The sequence below is a fragment of the Schistosoma haematobium genome, chromosome 7 (assembly GCF_000699445.3).
Source record: "Schistosoma haematobium chromosome 7, whole genome shotgun sequence".
Classification (NCBI taxonomy): domain Eukaryota; kingdom Metazoa; phylum Platyhelminthes; class Trematoda; order Strigeidida; family Schistosomatidae; genus Schistosoma; species Schistosoma haematobium.
In genome coordinates this window covers 11,379,162-11,402,361 of record NC_067202.1, presented here as the reverse complement: position 1 = coordinate 11,402,361, position 23,200 = coordinate 11,379,162, and the positions used below count along the sequence as shown (strand labels likewise).

The following is a 23,200-nucleotide window of genomic DNA, read 5'->3' as shown; positions in this document are numbered from 1 at the left end:
TCGGACTCCAAGCCCCCGCTTAGAAGGAGTTTCATGTATCCTGGAAAAAGTACAGAAGGCAGTTGCCATGCACTTCCAGAACTCCAGGGTTTATTATACAAAGAGCAGCCTGAAAAGCCAGACCTCGTTACTCTGTCCTACTCCAGATTAAGAGGTGATCTGATTTTGATGTATATGATACTAGGAAATGATTATGGACCTAACAAATCTTCTCTTTGTCTCCCCACTAGATCTGGACATCTCAGAGGGCACAGCAAGTGAGTAGAAATGCCACGAACGAAAAAAATACCTGTGTCATACAGGTTTTCACACCAAGTTATCAATTCTCGGAGCCTGTTACCCAAAGCAATGGTGTCTGCACCTTCAACTGACCCATTTAAGGGAAAACTAGACACTTACAGAAGCATATTAAAAAAAGGAATAACATAGGCCGTATGCCTTTTGTCCTTACTAAACAAGCTAAAATCCCAATGTTTTCACTAGTTCAGTACAAAGATATTTAATATCCAATGTGACAAAAAAGTTTATAAAGTAGAATTCATAGATTCAGAAAGATGAAGGCTTGATAAAATAAATACCTTCTATTTATACCATTGGATATTGTTTTGTTTTGTCAAACCATTTTATGAATTGCTAATGCCGCTTGACTTTGCACATAGTTGATATCATGCCACCGAAGAAAGGTAAGAGCAAAAACCCCGTCAAAAAGCCAAAAAAGGTAGAAAAATTGACACCAAAAGAAGCCATTCTTGATTACCAGATAGGTAACCTCCGGGATGTGCTTTCTAGGCTGAAGTTTAAGAGAGAAACACTTAAAAATATGCTTATGGAGAAGTTGCAGATTCTCAACACACTTAAACTGGAAGGCGAAAAAATGCTCAAAGATACTTTATTGAAAGTTTCAAAAGTTTCAACATCTGATGACACTACTGTGTCAAGTGATGACGTAAAAAATTACTTGCTTGAAACGTGGAAGATGAGAGATTTGGAGGAAAATGAAGTTAACAAAATTCAAGATGAAATCAAATTAGCACAGGATCTTACAAAAGATGTTGTTTTGGAGCTCAAACAATGGCAAATGTATTCTGATGTAACGAAGAAATCAAATGAACTGCGTATCCAAATGTTAGAAACAGAGTATACTAATATGAAGCAACGTTTCGGATCAATGGTAGAATATTTGACCAAAGAGGAAAACCAGAGTTATTTGAATGTTCAAACAAATATCGAGTGTTCTTCGGAGCATATTAGAAACTCAGTAATTGAAAATGCTGTCGACACATTAAATAAATTATTTTCGCAACAAATGCTCCAAAACAAATGGTTGAAAATCGAAAAAGAATCACTTGATGAAAAGATGGAACGCATCATGAATGAAATTGGAAACCTTCAGAGAGAAAACATAGCTGCTGAAAAAGACATTTTCCACGTTAACTTCACACATATGTTGATACCTTTATCTTTTTGCGACATTCAGGTTACTGATGCAGATGATTTACATAAAAGTACTGTTCTCGACCTAAAACTAGACCAGGATGTGTTTGGTATTGAAAGTCATACAGGTAAGCGGAAAACTCACAGCGAGATTTTTCTAATCTGTTTTAGCCTTGAAAAACTTTGAAAATAAAACCTACCAAAATAGAAGACACCTAAATACTATAAACGAAAGACTGCTTACTTCTATCTGTAATCCTGATCTAAAGATTCTTCATAGATTAAACGAAGATGAGACATCAAATCAAACTGCCGAATCAGAAAGCCTTACAGCCTTTGGACCACTTGGGAAAAAAGTATGCTTCCTCCAAGGTCTTTCCGCTAAGATCGATCAACAGAGTAACTCATGTTCAGCTGAGCTTCAAGCCCAACTCAAGTTTAACCCAGAACTCGGCAACTGGCCTGTGAATAGAGACATGTTTCTTAAATATCTGTCAAATCACAAATGAAATAGTAATTCAAACATTGTGCTAGAATGTCATGATCTCCTAAGTAAAATGGTAAGTAGTCACCACTCTAGGTGAATGGATATTGTTCAAATATCATATCGGCATGATCAGTTTACCCGTAGTCTGTTGAAGCGTAAATCAGCATTACTGTATAAAATGCACTGTAAAAACATTCCAAATATGTGGACCACATCGCAACCTTTGGATACAAATTGTCTTATTTACTTCATTTCTGTTTATAACTTTTCTTTTTGTATTCATGCAAATTTTTGTTACTCCTTGGCATTACCCGCATTAAATAAAAGCTTAACATAGGATCACTAAGACAATTCTCATAGGCTTGTATAAACTAGTACTAAAATTGTAATTTGAGTTTGTGTTGCATTCCTTCACATGTTCGTTTATGTGCACCTTCCATCTGAAGCTAAACATTTTATAACATTAATTACCTAACCACCGTTTTAGCTTTTAACATTCATGAATTTTGTTTAATTGTGTTCGTAACTCTACTCTTTCAACACCCATTCTAGAACTTGCTTATATGTGAGGACAGGTACACTCTTATAAGATGACAGCAGTCCTTTTTAAATCAGCTTTAACCAACCCGAAACTTGAAATAGATTTTCAATAACCCTAATTATAACATAATATCAACTTAGAAAGATAAAATAAGTAAACTGAATATAAAAAAAGTAAAATGAACGTAACAGTATAACAATGGTGGAAAAAATAAACGAAAAAAAATGTTTTAGAAAAAAGAGTAAACTTTGTGTAATATTGGGATTTCGAAAATATGGGGTGATAAAAAACAAATTTACCAACCTCATCCCAACTGATTTTAAGCCATATCACCTAAGGTTTTCAGTCACTGATGGAAACTCTTATGTTGGCCTTACCCTAGTAGTCTGTACTTACAACAATAGTTTAAAATAACAATCAGAAACTATAGAATAGTCCACACCTTAATTAAGCTCTTTCCACCTTTTCTTTGACTGAACTATTCTTCAATGTTAGCAACCATTCACCTGTATGTTTTGTTTATAAATGTGTAACTGATAAAAGAGCATGTACAATATACCTCAGTTTATCTAGTTATAAGTATTTGATCTTTTCATCTATAAATAATATACGCAGTTTTGAATAATTCGCTGCTATTGAGTAAAGACGTAAGTAATATCTTATCTTACCGACCAGTAGTAATTATAAATGATAACTTCGAAAGCCAATTCGATTAACAGAAACTATCCAGAAGAGTAATAAATACAATTATCAAATGTAAGCTGATGGTTGAGGTTACAAGATAATTACAAACACTTGACTAATTTAAAGACCCTATATATATTATGCCAAGCTGAACGACAAAAAATCGAATGACATTAGATCTTTTACAAATGACTAACCGATAAAACATACCCTAATGTAATCTGACCATTAGATTGATCAGTTCGTTGATTTTATGAATACTTTGGGCAAGTCTTTATTTTTACATCATGAAAACAGATTAGAACGTCACATGGCTAGACGTTTTCTATTTCACAGTCAAACAAATAAATTTTAAGAAACGTTTATTTTATTTTACTTGTTGACACAACAACTTTCAAGCAAGCCTGTCGCTTAGAAGCGTTTCAAACCGACTTGAAAACCGAATGTTCAAGTTATTTCTAAACTTCCCCTCTCTTTGCTGTACCAGCAGGATTTTGAAAATCTCGTTCTCACTAAGAGTGAATCATTGTGAGATCTCACACACACTTTCATCAAAATAAACTTATACCATTGGTTTTCAAAAGACTGGGGGGATATAATCAGGACACATTGAATACTAACTTTATATTATAACTTATAACATACTAACCTATTACTTACTTACCTACACCTGTTACCCCTAGTAGAAGAGCATAGGCCACTCACCAGAATTCTCCATAGAATTATTGATGAATAGAGAATTACTTCATTAACATAATATTACAGTAAACACCAATTGATCGTACATATTTGTATTTATGCCAGAAATTTAATTGTGTAATTTTTAAGTAATGTTCTGCATTTTTCCACAATTTGTTTCGCATTTTAAATTTGAATGAGGCAAAAATGAGAATGATAATAGAATAATTCATGAGTTCTCGCTAGTTGTTCACAACGTCACTTACCTACTTCCTTACGCCTGTGACCTCTCATGGAGGAGCATAGGCGGCTCACCAGCATTCTGCATCCAACTCTGTCCTAAGCGATCCTTTCCAGTTGGTATTCATTCTTTTCTCATCTGCCTCCAATTCTCGACGCAGTATATTTTTAGTTTCCGACTTTTCCGTTTCTCTTTAGGTTTCCAAGTTAGCTCTTGTCTTGGGATGCAGTTTGGTGATTTCCGTAATGCATGTCCTATCCAATTCCATCGTCTTTTCCTACTGTCCTCATCAACTGTAAGTTGGTTTGTTCTCTTACATAGTAGGCTTTTGCTGATGCTATCCGGCCAACAGACATTGCACATATTTGACAGTAATTGTGCTAGCTCTCCAAGTTTCAGCTCCATACAGTATGGCTGTCTTAACGTTTGTAGTTTAGTTATTGGAAAATTGGTGATTCCATAAAAAAACTTCGCTGAAGTAACCTAATGTTCAGGTACTTAAAATAAAGCAATTAATGTAATAATTAATGAACCCAAACAATGTCAGTGGAAAAGAGGGATTATGAATAAAATCATATAAAACAATTCCTTTAATAATCATGTTTGGAATCATGAATAGCGTTACTATTGACATGAACCAAACCAACTAATTATGATTTCAATATCATGCATTGTGTCATTTAAATGACTGATTTTATATACATCTATTTTACTTTTTAAAATAAAGTCATGTACAACGATTTGCTTCAAATCCTATCTGAGCTTCTAATCGAATGAGAGAGTTACCCGGGGAAATTAGAGTCTAAAATAGAGATTTTGTTTAGAAAGCGGTATTGTTATCACGAAAATATGTGTAAGATAGTTACAAACCACTGTTCATAACGTGCCTCAAGTATTCAAAACGTTAGTTTACTTAGGAGTGGAAAATGCCGTCTGAAATAACCATATCAATATCAGCTATAAAACTTGATAATATAAATCATAGTCACCAAGTATGTCTAAAGTAAACAATAACCGTTGGAAACTAAGAACATGCAATATGTTAACTATTATACTTAAACGTACATTCAGTGAATGCGTGAAAACTGAAAACAACTATGATAACTTTTAACTTGCCGTACTAAGTAAACTGAATATTAGAAATTTATGTAAATACTTCAGAATGTTACAGAACGCAAAAGAGAGGTATGGTACGGCATAAACTTAAATGATAAAAGTGAACTAACTACTGAATATTCTTAAGTAGTGCAACGTACCACATAGAAGATTATCGATTGCGGAGAAATTTTGGTGTTTTGTTTTCTGAGCTGGATGGTTTGGTTGTGGAGCTTTCATTGTTATTCCGAATGATATCAGCACAAACTCTTACTTCATTCACCTGAGCCACAAATCTTTCCCACCATACCATTGAGAAGAAATGACGGTGAGATGAATAAGTAGAATTAACAATTTGTCTCACGCAATTATCACTGAAGTCTTTTTATAATCGGGCTCCCTTTTAAATCCAATGTTATTTACTAAACTCGCTCACTTTGCTGTTGTCCTTTTCTCATAACAATTCAGGTTTAAATTATTAAGTTCGAAGTAAAGACCGGTGTCAGGCAAGGTTGCTTACTCTCACCCTTTCTCTCTTTCTCCTTGTGATCAACTGGATCATGAAGACGTCAACATCTGAAGGGAAACACGGGATACAATGGACATCTAGAGTGCACCTGGACGATCTAGACTTCGCAGATGATCTGATTCTTCTATCGCACACGCAACAACAAATGCAGGAGAAGACGACCAGTGTAGCAGCAGCCTCAGCAGCAGTAGGTCTCAACATACACAAAGGGAAAAGCAAGATTCTCCGATACAACACAGCATGCACCAATAGAACCACACTTGATGGAGAAGCTTTGAAAGATGTAAAAACCTTTACATATTTGGGCAGCATCATTGATGAACACGGTGGATCTGATGCAGATGTGAAGGAGCGGAGCGGCAAATCAGGAGTAGCATATTTACAAGTGAAGAACATCTCGAATTTAAAACAACTGTCTGTCAACCAACACCATAGTCGGAATTGTCAATAAATATGTCAAGACAGTTCTAACGTATGGGACGGAAACTTGGAGAACTACGAAAGCCATAATTATACTAAATATAGTAACTCATAGTTGACATCACGGACTGATCTTAGTTGACCACATAAAACCATAAGGAATGATCCTAGCATTGGACTCATTAGTAGTAATACACATTTACGACCCTATCAAACCTAGGATTCTAATGTCTCATAGCATGCACAACCGATGAACTACTGAGTTGGCAATCGATAGTTGATACGTTTAACTTTAATCAGCTCGAAATATTATGTGAACATATTTCCAATTTTGGTACGTAAACCATTAGATACGCACTCAATAATCCAAAGGCAATGCACTGGTTGTGAAACTTGGTTATCCCGGGTTTAATACCTTGTAGTAGGGTTTTAGATGTTTATTGCCACTGAGTGGTCTTATGCTGGTTTCCAACGGTTGTGTACCGTTGGCCAGTACGTGATAAGGATTAAAAAAAGTCAACAACTGGACAAGAAATAGAAAATGTTTTCAGAAGAAGTCAACTAAGGAAAAAGCAGGGCTATACATAATTTGAGATTAAGATTGAGCATAAACAATAATTAATATAATTTACAATAAGTGAAATTGTAGTATTTACATTATCTTTCAAAACTTTCCGAAATGATGTTATCAATCAATAAGTGTGCAGTGACCTTTTACCAAGAGAACGCGATTGGTTTATTGAAAACAATTATTATTATAAATAATTGTACCAGTGATTGTTTTACTGCACTTGTTTGTTTAACTACTAAAAACATCCTTTCTTCCGATGATTGTGACCTTGCACGAGTTCGGTTACGTTCAGTAACCACACTTGTACTCCTTTGGCGCGATCTCGGTATTCTTTCGAAACCACGAGATCGCCAATAAATATATCTCGACTACGGCCATCAAATGCCTTCTGATATTTGGCCTACGGGGGATCTTATCAGTTAACTGGCACGTAGTCTTCCTGTAGCGGTGATAATAGTCAACCGCGACTCGACGCTACACTACAATAGGTCAATATATTTGGTGTGAATGGGGACAAGTTGGACCAAATGACCACGTCCGCAAGGCTGAGCCATTCCAAACCGATCGAAAAGTTCCCGCGTTCATCTCTGTCAACATTCTCTCCCTGTCGAACTTTGACTGAGAATTTTCTCAGTTATCTTATGTTCAGCTTTGAGGATCGTGTGGTTAGAATCAATACCACTAAAAGTGTAATGTTTAATCACCACAAATAATTTGCTACGCAAACTGTCCTCAGTCAAATGACCACTGGAAATCAGGACGTACTGGATATCTCTACCATGTCAGCAAAGAACTCTTCTGTGACAGTGAGCACCATCGTAGGTCAAACTCCGAACCTTCAAATATCTCGGCTACTTCTCAACTAAATTAGTTTCACATATTACAATATTTCTATTAAATTAAGGACTCTTTGTTCAGGATTTTCTCACTTTGCTCTCAATCTGACAACATCTGTTTGTATAGTATCACAGTCTTTTTCCTTCACCAGGTACTCGTCTATCCGTAACCTTTACAGTGTGTTTTATAAATATCTAGAGATTTTCATTTCTCTTACGGCATACATAATAACCTTTGAATAACACATTCGGTCTGAAGATATAACAATGTAGCCGATACAATGATCTGGAGGTTACGTAGATTGACCATGCTTGGATGGTCGAGCTATACCATCTAGATTAATTGTTCCCACATCCACCTAACATTCTTCAAGCGTCCAACGGTTCACTGATAGTGTGATTCAAAACTAATGTCACTACAAGCAGTCTAGTTATCCGACAAGCCTCATCTAGTGGGAAAAACTGACGCCCTTCGAAAGCCACGAGGCTGGTGCCTCTTTTGATAAACAGAGCATCAGTAAACATAGGACACGGAATATTCAAGCAATGTAGAAGTCCAGGAGGGTCTGTAGTGGCATTGGGCCCTAACTGCATAGTCCTCAAAGCTGAACACGAGACAGTTGAGGAAGTAGATATTGAACATTTAACTCGGAGAAAAATCCAACGATGAGGAAGACGGGTACAAGGAATTGAATTAACTCGAGTTGATAGGATGGAATGGCTCGGCCTTGCAGGCGTGGTCCCTGTCAAACGTTACCTCATATCTTTTATTCATATTAAATATGTTGTTCCGTCTCTAGCCTAAGCTTGTCCTTCATCATGTATTGGTAATTGTTACGATGCAGTGAGTTGATCTAGACGATGATGTGACCTCCACGTAAGATCTTATAGATTAGGCAGTTATATCATGACAAATCTACAATATTAGGATTAGGTCTATTATTAGAGCAGTACTAATATCATAGTAGAACATAATTCTACAGGTCCTAAAATAGTCAAAAATGGAAAGATATCTGACTGTGTTTGGAAATGATGAGACTTAGCAAGATCAAGTTAGACAAAAAGCTGACCCAGAGACAGATGCTGTTGTATTTTGGTCATGAAAAAATATACTTTGGATTGATGCTGTCCTCAGAAAAGTTAGAATTCCTAACAGGATTATTATTATTATTCACAAACGGTTAATTGATACATAAGTGTTGTGAAACACACGAATTCATGATCAAGAAAGCATCCTTCAAAACAAAGGAAGGATGGTTTACAATGAATATTGTTTGCAGCTTTACTCGTCCACCAATGATATAAGTGAACATGACAAAGATCAGTTTCAATACAGGCTGCAGTCCATCACAGAAAAAAACACAGGAAAAGACCTAACCATCATAAAGAGGGATCTGAACATCAAGATGGGCTAGACAACACTGAGTGTGGACGTATCATGAGACGATGTGGATTGCGGCAATGAAGTGAGAGTGATGAGATACTGACGGATCTATATTCATTCAAGAACACAGTCAAAGGTGTCAGCGTACTCCCTGCACGTGCATGTCATATGGATACCATTGTACCACACTACGGTAAATCAGTTCGATGACATATGAATAAATAAAAAACTCGCGAAGTCGCATAAAAAATGTAAAACAACGAAAAGTACTTGTATAACTCTAGATCATCATACTGTAGTGAGTGCGTATGATAATTATTGCCCTATATGCGATGACAAGGGACAAGTACATTTAGTAAGTACTCAAATCCCAATATTCCCAAAGATATTTTTAAGCGAGTGAGTTGACTGTGATATGCATAAGTAATAAATAGAATTGTAGCGGCAAATAAACCCCCAAAATAAATAGTTCTGTAGGTAATCGACATTTGATGCTGACCTCATTGGTTTTAAAGGACACATCTAGCTGAATTCGCTTGGTCACGCATCCGCACATACCGTGCTACATATCTCCTACAGACGTTAGCCAGCTTAGATTAACGGCGTTCCGATATATTGGTAGCCTTTCAAATAAATCTTGAAGACCCTTCACTCCTGACTTCCGGTGTGATGGGTGGCATCTTTAGAACCAAAGTAAGATAGAGTTAAATGGACACAAAAGAACTGGAACAATATGAATAATGAATTTATTGTAGAACCAGACCTATATGTAACTGAATTGGATTTATATCAGTACTGTCATTTAGGATCACTAGCATGTGTATTGCTACAGATATAGTATTGGCAATATAATGAAATAATTTTAGGAACTGGTTACACTAGTTCAGTCTGTATTGTATTTAAGTGAGCGCAAACTGTCCGAAGTCTTAGTTGATCAAGGGGTCCGAAATATATGCGAATCAAAGTAATAATGAGATATGACTAATATGTAGACGGATAGACTGTCAAACTGAAAAGGTATATTATAGAGATCTACATGTAAGATATTTGAATTAATCACTCACTGAGTACAGGTTAACTAGCAATTTGTTTGACGGTCACATCTCCAGCCAGATATTGTGTTCCAAAGTGAGTATACAATTGTGAAGATGCAAACGTAGTGTGTGCTACGGATGTCGACAGATAAAAGTATTACCTATCACCAGTCGAAAGTGAAACACCTGGAGGTAGAAGGTTAAGAAGATCGAAGAAAAGAGAACGCGAAAAAGGAATGATTGGTGTGGAAATGAAGGAACAATGAAGTCTGAGACGATTGACTGACATTTTGCAAATGAAATATGAAGTTCCCAGAATTTACTAGAATATTCTGTAATTTTGTATTCAAATACATTCGATTGTCCCCAAATGCGTTCTCGTTCGCTACACAACATGTCTGTATTAGGCGCTATACGGAGCTGTAGCTCAAGCTATAGAAATGTTAGATAGTAAAACAACCAACCCCAAGCCCTACAAAATCTACCAGAAAAGATAATGAAACACTCAAGATAATAACTGAAAATGGTTAAAAAGGCATAAACTTCAACAAATTAGGCTGAACTAGGTCCAAAGTGGTCCCAATATGACAGCAGATAGTGGACATTTTGGGCAAGAATCGCGAAGGAAAAATAAGAAAACCGTAGCAAAATGTAAAGAAACCAGATGCAGCTTATTTTTGAGAGCAGACTCTATTAAGAAGTATTTAGCAAGACATATCGCAATGCTTAAATTTAAGTGTTGGTGGACTTGTGATGCTATCGACTTCGTAAACCTATAGTAGGTATTGACTCAGGTTTTCAATAAATAATATTGATGACTTAATTCATCTTCCAGCTATTATTGGTGTTTGGTGTCTCGTTCTATGTTTCGTACGAAACCACCGCAGTGGTCGTTTAGTGGCCCATGGATCTGACTCCAAGAAGATCGTAATGAATGTTTGTTATCACCTATCCTCGTATACAAACATCGACTTAAATCGCGTTAGTCAATAACGGAATTAAATAAGTCAAATAACGAGAATAGACTTTCGAATACATATATTTTGTATATGAAGCGAATGGAATACAGAAGAGAAAGGATGCAGAGTGGAGATGGTAGGTAAGCAAACTCCATTTTTTAGCCAGGCGTTACTCAATATTTATAGGCAGACAAAATAAACTACAGACATGTGATTAGACATGGGATACGAAGTGTGCACACATATACGCTCATATAAAAACAGTCAAGACTGATAAGCGAATAATTAGCAAGGTCAAAATGTGACTCAAATAGAATGAATAGATTGGGCTGTCCGAAAGTTAGAATAGAGTATATGGACTTAACATAATAACTGACACTACAGTCGCCTACATAAGGACGTGTATAACATTAAATATGTAATAACTCCGGAATTATTTCCAGTGATACAAATCTCTCGCAGAAATCAAGTCGCGTTTGCACCACAACATGAAAGTTGCTGTCAGCATGGACAAAGACGCACACGTCCTAACAATCCATCCATGCTCAAAGCAGTAAGAAAAAAGCTAGTATTATTTTCCATACAGAGCCAGAAAGCTGCCAAATGCGGTTGCAACCCAAATAAAAGGGATTTTTCGCCATGAACCTTTCAACACGTCACTCCTGTAATTTAGTGGCCGATAGAAATTGTACAGTAATTAATGACCACAAACCGTTCAGCTTTTTTTAACAGTCGAGCCATAAGTACTTCCCACCTGGCTTGAGAAACCTAGCTTATCTATATCAGTTCACTTACTAGACTTAACTCGGTCAATATTGTTAGAGATTTCTGCTTACAGTAAGTTCCTTGTATCGTTTCTCTTATTCATATATGGATATTATTTTAGTCCTGATCGTGGTCAATCAAGAGAACTTGACTTTACCAATCCTAAGTTTTAAGGGATCATATATTTCGTACATTTCACTGTGTAAGTCATTTTCCTTTACATTGAAAATAATAACAAGTTGTATTTTCAGGTGATTAGTGCTTTGCGTTGTATTACATCAGGAGACTAGTCAAGGGCGAGTTCATGCTCAAGCCGCTGATTTTAAGTGCGCAGCGGATAAACCTTCTTTACTCTTCCTCAAAGTTTACAACGTTTCGTCACTCATTTGTTATGACCAGTCCTGAAGATCTCAGTAGTTCAGTATGTAGTTTCTTTATGGTCAACATATTCTTCATAGGAAATACAAGCTTTCATCACCAAAGTTAAAAGTTTACCCGGTGGGACTAACATTCAGCAAGATGAAGCTGAAAAAGCGGCTCATTTGTACCTCAGAGCTCGCAAGAGAGATGTGGAGCGTGCTGTGGAATTGTATAAAGCTAACAAGGTATGCAGGTGTTTTGAAAGCATGAATTATTGTGACCTCCACATTGAAGTATATTATTGCTGCTAATTTTATGATAAACTTGATATAAAGTGTGAAAAGTATGGCGCTAGTCCGCTTTTTATTTACCTGCCCATTGCAGATTGCTTCTGCGTCAAATGAACTTGCACTTCGCCTGATCCCTTGCGTGATATTCAACTAGAACTGTCTAGTTTATTTACCGAAGTATCTAATGCTCGATTTAGTCGGAATACTATTGTCTAAATCTTGCTTCTCTCAATTATTAAAAGTAGAAATGACTGAACAAATGTGCTGGAAATACTGATAACTGGATGGTATGAAGCGATATCGAAAATAGGGAGAGGCTTACGACAGCTAGTTCGTTCACTAACTATTAGTCAGTCAGCTACAATGTAGGACCACTAGTAGATTACTTATAACCTTTTGATGTTGAACTTAAGTAAATCATTACCGTGACGCTTAAGAAATGAAGGTTTCTACGGCAGTAAAACAGTTTATATGTAACAATGTAGCACAATAACTATGATACCTATTAGTCTTTTTATCCATTTCATGATTACTAAATACAATAAAGAAACAAGAAAATCTATTTAACAATGTATCAGGAGTCCTGTCCTTAATTTATGAGTACCCTTCAGTTTAAAATGTCACTCAACGATCCAGAATTTTTCTAGCTAATAAACTTCAAACAACTACTTGTTGTATGTGAGTTAGTGGTATCATTCTGCTGCTAACACGAAAGTAGGTGATGCAGAGTTTGAAGTTGCAATCAAAACCCCCTTACGATGTTCAAATTTATTCGGGTTAGTTGACTTATTCTTGTTGCTAAAGTTGGGTAAATTCTGTACACTCTAGAGAAATCCCTTTGTTTTCAGTAAATATTTAGATGGGTCTTTTTTGGCAGTCTATAACTGGTCAATATTTTGAACCATTCTTGAGTAAACATTAGGGATTAATTTAACTGGTATTAATTTGTAGTCCCTTGTATTCCTATAACCTTATTGTCATAATAACCAATTCCATTATTCGAGGTAGCGAAAGGGGCCTAGTGAATTTATGGGTCAGTGAAACTTATCTCTTAATTTTTTTTTATTCTCAAATTTAGCACACCGTTTTAAAAATTTTTCTCTAGTTCTTCTACATAACGGGTTATTTAATATCGCTTTCTAATAAATTCGTCTATTTGCTGCGATTATACCAATCTCGAAGTCGTTAGCAAAAAAGACTAATAAATTGGTAAAAAATACACAACTTACCATTTTCTAGTCCACAATTTTAACCTAACACAATCCGATGTTAGACGTTTTTACTGTTCACGTTGAGTTGTCGTATTTGAACTAATTAGTATTGAAACTTGATCTTCAAGGTTGTGCCAAGAATTTTCATAGTCTTTACATCAAAATATGAACCTAAGTTTGTTGGTCAAATTTATCTGATATAATCAGTTCAGTTTCGAACTATACCATTTCTTCATTTAAAATTTACATGACAAATTTACGATACAATACTTCAGTAAATTAAAAGGGATGTCAATCAAACCAGGCAAATCCAACAATATATTATAATGGGACCCACTTTCCAAGTACAAGTCTATGTACTCAGTTTTGAACCATAGTGTAATGACCAGTAATACGATCCACGGCCGTGCAAACATATGACTAGCTTAATAAATGACAAGTATTTTAACCCAGAAACTAAGATAGAAATAAAACTACAGTGTTTACAGACCGGTTAACTAAATGTCAATCAATGATGAACAATAGAATTTGATCTATAGTAAGTAATGGGCAATCATCACATTGGTTGCAACTTAGTGACCAATCACCATAACTAATTGGGCGAAAAAGTCTTTGAAAAAAAACCCTGATCGGTTCAAACCTCAAATATCATGTCTTACACATGTATTATTGGGTAAAATTGTGTAAGCTCAATGCTTGATTGATGCGTATGACCTCTATATTCGATTTTTCTTATTTAACACATGACGGTTAGTTGAAAAAAGTAAGCTCTTAGCAACTGGAATGCAAGTATTTGAATATGATTTAAAGGTTGCATTCGAAACTGTGCAAGAGGTGATTTTCTGTAGTATAACTTCAGTAATTTTAAACATATTACTAGTGACTACATGTATCATTAATTAAAACTTATAAGACGTCATCAGTCAGTCAGCCACAACATAGGACCAGGCACATATATGCATCGGTCCAAGTTGCCACATCTCATTAGCGCAACAAGGTGAACACCAAATTCATATCAGTCACTTCAGTGATAGTAATGTATAAAAGAAAGATTGTGTATAAGGATATAATGCAGGAAGGAAGAATTAGTTCGTAGAAATAAAGATATGAAGCGATTTTAATCTCATAGTTTAAGGGAAGACAGAGTGTATACACCTACACCATTGTGATCGATTCTGAGTCATATCAACAAGAGTTTCCAGCCATTGGTTACGATAGTCACGCGGACACCAACCAAGTAATCCGCATTTACTAACACGGCTCAGACTAGAAGTTAGTGACTTCAAGGACTGATACCACGTTTTAGTTTGGCCGCCCCTAACTTTCTTCCAACCATTCCCAACACTAGTCAGCATTGCGCGTTGTGGTGATCGGTGTTCAGGCATACGCAACATGTGGCCCAACCATCTCAGTCGATGGAAATTTACAACCTCATCAGTTGATTTACCATCATTCCCTAATACCCTGCGTCTAACCTCACTATTACTTACCCGGTGATCCTAGCAGACGCCAGCAATATTTCTAAGGCATCTGTGGTCAAATACTAGTAGCTTATGAGTGTCTTCTACTCTTAATGGCCATGTTTCGCTGCCGTAAATTAAAACGAAACGGACTGCCGCGCAGTATACTCGTCCTTTTATTGATAGACGGATATCTCGCCTTCGCCACAGGTGACGTGAGTTGGAAAAAGCCAAACGAGCTTTTCGAATCCGTGCTGAGATTTCGTCCGATACCAACCCATTAGGGCTGATCAGACTTCCAAGATACGTGAAGTTGTCAACGCGTTCGACTACTTCACTCCCTATCCTTAGTTCAGGTGTTAACGCAGGCCAGTCCTGAAGCAACAACTTGCATTTAGAGGGAGAGAAGCGCATTCCAAACATCCTGGCATTGTTGCTCAGTGCTACCAGAAGACTGCATTTTGTCAGCGTCTTCACCAAACAGGACTATGTCATCTGCGTATTCTAAGTCGATAAGTGGACCTCCTGGATGGAGATCAATACCCGAGAATTCAGTCGACGAGAACGTTATTTCCATCAGTAGGTCTATGATGAAGTTAAACAGAAATGGAGAAAGTGGACAGCCTTGACGGACACCACTTGATGTTGCAAAAGCAGATGACAGTTCGCCATAAGCTCTGACTCGACTAGTAGTGTTCGAGTAAAGAGCCTTCACAAGGTTTATGTACTTCTGAGGTAAGCCTTTCAATGACAGACACTGCCACAGAACTTCTCGGTTCACAGAGTCAAATGCTGCTTTCAAGTCAAGAAACACCACCACTGTCGGACGCCGATAAGTATGCCTTTGTTCTAAAACCTGATGAATGGTGGATATGTGGTCGATGCAGCCACGACCATGTCTGAGGCCAGCTTGACTCTCTCGTGTTTGCAGTTCACGAGTCTTAGTTAGGCGTCTGATAATTATCGAGGATAGTATTTTGGATACTATATAGTTAAACTAATCCCTCTATGGTTATCACAGGATGATTTTAACCCTCTCTTATATATTGGGACGATAAGTGATTGTGACCGGTCAGATGGAATAACGTCTGACTCCCAGATCTTAGCTAAAATATTAGTCAACCTGATCGCTAAAATTGGACCACCATCCTTAAAGACCTCTGGAGCCAATCCATCTGGACCAGCTGCCCTTCCTCGTTTCAGATTAGCTATAGCTTTTTGAACTTCAACTAGAGTTGGGGGGCCTACTTCAATGTTCCATTCAGGCTGCTTGGGAATAGTGGGTAGTTGTAGAGTAGCTGAAGACCAGCTGAACTTCTCCTTAAAGTGTTCCGCCCATCGTTCTAAACGTCGGGGCTGAGAGCAGATAAGTATAATCTTTTTCCGAGGTCGTCTCACTTACACGTGACTTCATTCCAGTTTCTTTTATTAGTCTGAAAAGCTGTCTGGTGTTACTTACAACCTCTGCCTTTTACATCCCTTTTGCTTTCGTTGCCCACCGCTGCTCACGGTCGTTCCTTAGACTTTTGGTTAGCCTAGATCTGATTTGTTTACTCTCTTCGTCGTGTTCAGAGCCTGATGGGATGAGTTTACGAGAATCTATCAGTGTAATAGACTCGGTAGAAACCCATTGGTTTTTCGTAACCCTTTGGTTTAAATCACTCATAGATGTCGCTGCTGTTTCCACGGTTGTCCGTATATCTTTCCAAGCAACATTTGGATCAGCCTCGTTTTCGGGACTACATAAGTGTGACTTCAGTTGTTCCTGGAATCTACTTTTGTCTTTCTCGTCACTGAGTCCAACTCTATATATAAGACTTCATACCAAAGATCTGTTGTCTCGCACGAGAATCATTCAACTTCCGAACAACAAAATGACTTCGGACAGTCCTTCTAGATCGATTTTTGTGAGGAAACTGTCAGACATTTGAAAAGCATAGGTCTTAAACCCTCTGTTAGTAACGGGACATATTGTACCGAATACATCAAAAACACTAACATCCATCCGATAATGCCAAATGTCTACTCGAAGTGTGTAAATAAATTGATTCCCTGCACAAAAGTTGTAGAAAAATGGTATGAAAGAAGGGGAGAAAGGTTCAAAATAGTTAAATATATGCAGCTCTACTGGCTGGTTGTGGTTTGGAGGTAGGTTAGGAGCCGCCTAAACAAAACGTGGCATTAGTCCATGAAGTCATTAACTGTTGGTCTAAGACATTATTCTTAACAATTTCATTCCGCTGTATTTATGTGCTCTCCCAATCAATTCGAATCAGTGCTCATATGTTCCAGGTTCTACGTTGCTTGTGACTGACTCAAATGTTTTTCAGTCTTGTCCACTACATGAGCACTGTCGACAGAATGTGTAAAAGATAGAGCTATACTCAGTCATGGATATAATCGTTCTATTTATTAATTTATACGTCCATTATATACTGCTAAACTGACTTACTGGTTAAAACATTCATCTTTAAACCACTAAGTCACAAGTTTGAAGTCCACTCCATCTATTTTTTATGAGAATTGAGGAACAGTATCACTGTCCTTCATACAAGTAGTATTGTTTAATATCCTGATTACAATAAAACTACACCTAATATATGAGTTTGACTATTCCTCAAGATCTTAAGCGTTAATGGTATGATCAGTATTCTTTCATCTAATAAGTAATATATATTCAATGCATTTGTATTGTTTGTCTATAAGTAAATAAAATGTAAACCTACTCGTTGTTTATGTTTCTCAATTGATTTTCTATTTTTAGCGAATGCGCTATACTGAAAATGTAGATTCAATCGATCCTTTAGAAGATGGAGTTCGACGTGAACTTTTATCTGGTAAATTTACTGTATTAGTAAGTTTAGTCGGTAATGAGTTGCGACTTTCGTTTTTTGTTTGATTGAAACTTTTTATTATGCACTTTTAATTAATTAATTATTATTTCACAGAATTAATAAGTAGTCTGTTCCTCTTAGTAGTAGTAAGGTTGACTTGTTGTTTTTTGTTTTGTAAAATAAATAGTCGTAGATTTTCATCAGTTCCTTATTCGTCTGTTATTGTATGTTTGAAGTTTAACTGATATCAGTATAAACATAGTACTGTACTACGGGTATGTATTTTAGCAATTTGTCCACCTCTATCAATCAAACTCAACGTAGAACCTGGTGCTTGTGTACATCGTTCCAAGTTGCCATACTCCATTGGCGCATCGAAATGAAACTGTTAGGGCCAATACCAGAGTAGTAGAGGTAGTAACACTATGAGTGGTGATTGGAAAGATTATCCATAGAAGTTATACAATTCCAGAAGTGCATGTGAATTAGTGAAATAAAAATTATGTGAAATTGAGGAACCTAGAATCTGAGGTAAGCCATTTGTCCAACTTTACTTCACATAATTCAGTCTAATCAAATCAAATCAATATTTTTAACCATCACATAATAAGTGTATCGTATTGTATAGTTCATGAGTCTGTTTCATTATTCGATAAACTAATTAAAAAACCCTAAACTTCACAAAGTTTGGTTAATCACTATTTTCTTCACTCATGTTCCCATAGCTCTTTAGTCATTACTCACAGATGTCGGGACTTGGGGCATATGATATTGAAATCATGATGTAAGTAATCCTGAGATTAGGCACAGGGTACTGAGCAAAAGTACTAGATCCATTGACTAGTTTACAAACCATCAACTAAAGTGGTCGAGACACGTTTAACATATGTTTTGTACAACACCACCCACTCTGATGCTCTGCGCCTACTGGTATATAAGTAGGGTAGTAAAAAAAATTAGAATTGAGCAGATCTAATACAATACATCACTTCATAATGATTATTGGTCAGAGCCTTCTTGGTAGGTGAAAAATTCTATGTTGGAATTGGCACAAAAACTTGTTTTTGGCTGGAGATACTGGGTATTGCATTGCATAATCGATTAAGACGGTACAGTTGCGTTAATTTCTTCTCTCTAAATCTTATATTTTGTATCATTTCACCCCACACCTTCATATGTTTCTTTAAACTATATGTTTCCAAGAATAGCTTTTTATTTGCATTCGATATTTTCTCTCTCATCCCTCTCTTGTTTCCAGTTTTCTCTGTTTTCGTGTTGACATAAGCTGTGAAAACGTAAACTAACACACAGATTATGTGTTGATCAGGACTATCTGACAACTGAATGGATAATCAAGTTGTTAGGTTAAGTTAATTTTATAAAACGATAGATCTGGCGAATTTCATGTTTTGTAAATGCCAGTAGTTGAAGTTAAGTTCTTAAGATCATGTTCTCCACTCTATCACAAACCGTCGTCAAGTTTCTTTGCTTTCTATGGGACATTTAAAGAATAACCATTCAGACACCCTGTCTTCCTCAATAATAATGGGTTCTAACCATATTTCAGTTGATTAATGTCCAACAAACTCTTTATTAGACTTTCAGCTTAACCATCATGGCAAAAACGTTTTATCTCGATTTTTTGTATTTATGTATGTATTTTAGTGGTTAACATCTGTTAGCTTGCTTAAAAGTTATTTAGCTCTAATTAACTTCTGAGAAAAAGTTTACTGATACTATATTGAGAAAAGCAGCAATGTTTGTACCAATTTTTTTATTGACATTAAATAACAAGAGTTAAAAAGAAAAGAAATGAAGTTAATAAGTTCAACTAGGTTTATATTCGTTCTAATGATGAAATGATCATTTATGGTTTATCTAATTAGTATGTACAACACGAAAACTAAGTCCTATATAGTGTGCCAAAATACGGAAATCCTGGCATATACAATTAGTTACCTTAATTAAACATATCTGTAGTTCGTTCTTAAAACTATTTAAGTCTGTTTTCAGTAAAATCATGAACAGATCCAAGTCAGACCACCATTGAAGACCTAGAAGCACTTCACGACCATTTCGCTCTAGCATAGGATTCCTTAGATGTGCGCAACCACGACCTCGCGTGCGAATGCTTGACTTCTAAACCACAGGATTCAACGATGTTGATGCCAAACCTCAATTAATCCACAATATCGTGCGATCGACACGGATTTGTTCCACTAGTCATGGCTTTCATTAGAACTCCGGAAATTTCCTTTTAAAGCTAGTCACTAGTAAGGGCATGATAATCGTCAGTAAGGGGTTGTGAAAACTGTTAAATTTGACCGAAATCAACGTTAGATTATCATTAAGAACCTGGAAGCAATGTACGACCGTTTTGTCCTTGCACGAAACTTTGCAGTGCGCATCCACGATCTTGCACATGGAACTCGAACGCATTTTTTGAATAATCAATATTGTTTCACGATCATCAGCTTCTTTTTCTATGTATTTTCATTTGCCTACCTTTAAAGTAAAGGTACCAATTTGGTCTTATTTAAAAATGTCATGTAGCGTTTAAAGTGAAGGAGTTTCGTAGTTCACTAGTATTTGAATATATGTATCTTCAGTGAATTCATGAAAACAACTGAGTAAACAATGCCAAAATTTAAACATTCAATATTTCTGTATTAAATGCTGTAAATCATAGACGATAAAGTTTGTAAATATTCATTAATGCAATGTGATAGCTTTGTAATATTTTCATCGAGTTGTACGTTAATTTTTGCGTGGTGACTGACCTTTAGTTATAACCTACATCATCTTGTAACATGTTAAGTAGTTTCTAATCAAACCTTTTCTCTAATTGGTTTAATTGATATATGGTTTTTTTACTGGCTTGATAATTTTTGCATATTTGTATATGCTTGGTTTGTTGAATATTTTACTGATAGATAATAATAATAATAATACCAATCGACCATCTCTTTAGTAATGATCCTTTGTATTAATTAAACCATCATAAAACAGATTCACCTGACTAAGGTTTGAAATTCTTCGACTATATATATATATATATATATATATATATATATATATATATATATATATATATATATATGACGTATAGTTCTAGTGTTGTTTAACATTTACACCCTTTTCTCTCATTCGACTTTTTTTAATACTTTTCTCGAATTTTGTTGCTTGCCTAAATGCAATAACTGTATCGATTTTTAACTGTAAAATACTATTAAACATTTTACGAAACAATATAGTTACTAGAGATGCTTCAATATCTTTTCTCTATGGCATACACACTTTTTATGTCTTAGGGGCTAATAAAAAAAGTATAGTTCATTTGAAACTTGTTTTCATATATGAACTAGGAAAATGTACCTATTTTTCTGTAGTCATGTATGTGTATGTATCTTTAAAATTGAACGGATGTTCAGAAATCGTCTAAAAATGTTTATTGATGTTGCTTATTGCATGATCATGGGACATTTAACTTTTTTTGGAATTATTCAGCATAAGATGTTTCTAAATTAATTTAGATTTAAGTTTCACACTTGCAATACATGTGATTTCTTTAAAGTGAATAATATTAGAACTTATCAGATGAATCGTCTTCATATACATTTGTACAACTGTTGTCATAAAATACCGTTGACAATAATCTCAACTCTTGTAAGTGAGTGACTTCATGAATCATCTATCCCTCAACAGACTTTCCTTTTTTAAAAATTTGATTTTAAACAAAGTCCTTAACAGTTAGTGAGTTTTTATTCTAGTTGATGAAGTTGCAAACTAGTTGTTGCATAATAGTAAGAATTCAAATCTTAAAATGAATAAACCGGACTTTTTTTCTTGTTGGATAGAGACAGACGACATTCACATGATCATTTTTATCATTAATAATATAACTTTTTTTTCCAGCCCACTCTTCCTGATGATGAAATGGATGCGACTGTTGCTATATTTACAGCTTATCGTCATTGGCCTCCTTTAACTACACATAGAGATACTTTAAAAGGTGTTCTATATCAGTTAGATGCAGTAATGATGGAGTAAGTAATTCTTTCTTTGTGCATTTCAATCGAGAATATATCCGAATAAACTATTTATTTGAATAAGATAATAATAATAACACATTAACATGTGTTCATTTCCCTGTTAATTTATTTGTAAATGCTTATATTTCCCTGTTGTCGAGGTTAATGGCCGCAAATAACTATTTTCTATTTCTCTTCTAATAAAGATTAAACATTTCCAGTCTTATAACTTTAAAAAAAACAACAAAAATTTATCACAATCTAATATTATTATAATTTTGAACTTTTTCCATTTGACCCATTCTCCCTGTTACCATAGTACCATAGTATTTTTTCTATTGTAGTTTTACACCTGTTGAAATTTATCATTAATATTGTTTTTATTTTCTTACAATCACATGAATTTTAATGTTAAAATAATAATTCAATTAGGGTAAACGTCGTCTTCTTGTCGTCATGAGAATATTATGTATGGAATTAAGTGTTAACTTATACAGTAATTCTATTCATGGAAATATATCACTGTCCAAGAAATTCATAATAATAATATACGTATACTTTTAAAAAAATCTTATAAATTAAAACAAAACAGTTATGGATTACTATTGGATTTTTTGGCTAGTCTTTCGTCTAACTGATGAATGCAATCATTGTGTTGACTTTCTTTACAAACTATGGGAGTATTCTGTTTTTTCTTCTGTCTCTTTTTTCAAATGGTATATCATACAGAATAGAAATACATCTAGTTTGATTTCTATTTAGATGGAGTTTTGTTCTCTAAGCTGGTTGGTTTGGTCGTGGAGCCTTGGTTGTTCTTCTGAACGACATCATCAGCACAAACTTCAGGTAGAAGTGAAGTGTTCAGATTTCTCCACATATGACTCACAGCTTGTCCAGTCGACCTCGATCTTGATTGGTTATTGTTGACCTTTAACTTTCTTATTTTGATTGTATCCACAGTTGTCCATATGCATTGATATAAGCGAGGATATGTCATGGTGTTTGACTGCTGGTTGATGTTCGTGCAGGTGAAGATGGAGGGGTCGTCCACTTTGTCCGTTGTAGTGTTTTTCGCAGTTGGAACAATTTATTTTCGTAGATGGTGTTCGGCATTTCTTTTCATTTCGTCCATCGGTATGCATAGGATTGATTGAAGTGATTTTGCTGGTTTGTGTACTACACCTATCCTAAACGGCTTCAATAATCTCGTTGTAATTCCTGACATCTTTTATATGTGGCAGGATGATCCGTTTGTTGATTTCTGTACTTGATTTTGTTTCTGCTGATGCCTTGAGTCGATATTTTTTGATAAAGTTGATTGCGTAGCCGTTCCTTTAAAAGATAGTCTCTAGATAT

At 35.6% G+C, this 23,200-nt stretch overlaps 1 protein-coding gene across 2 annotated transcripts in view; it reads left to right on the top strand.

Annotated features, from left to right (window-relative positions):
- The first annotated feature begins 632 nt into the window (after positions 1-632).
- The window catches only part of CCDC83 (Coiled-coil domain containing 83), a 64,046-nt gene continuing 41,478 nt past the window's right edge, over positions 633-23,200 (top strand). The window contains exons 1-4 of one of the 2 annotated variants that reach the window (XM_051217996.1): positions 11,940-12,079; positions 12,117-12,263; positions 17,744-17,833; positions 21,729-21,859. In XM_051217996.1, coding sequence (XP_051064429.1) covers positions 21,750-21,859 — 110 coding nt within the window. In that variant the 5' untranslated portion in view covers positions 11,940-12,079; positions 12,117-12,263; positions 17,744-17,833; positions 21,729-21,749. Of the gene's footprint in view, positions 1,563-1,605; positions 1,995-4,262; positions 12,080-12,116; positions 12,264-17,743; positions 17,834-21,728; positions 21,860-23,200 lie in introns of those variants that run through there. The other variant, XM_051217997.1, reaches the window with a different exon arrangement.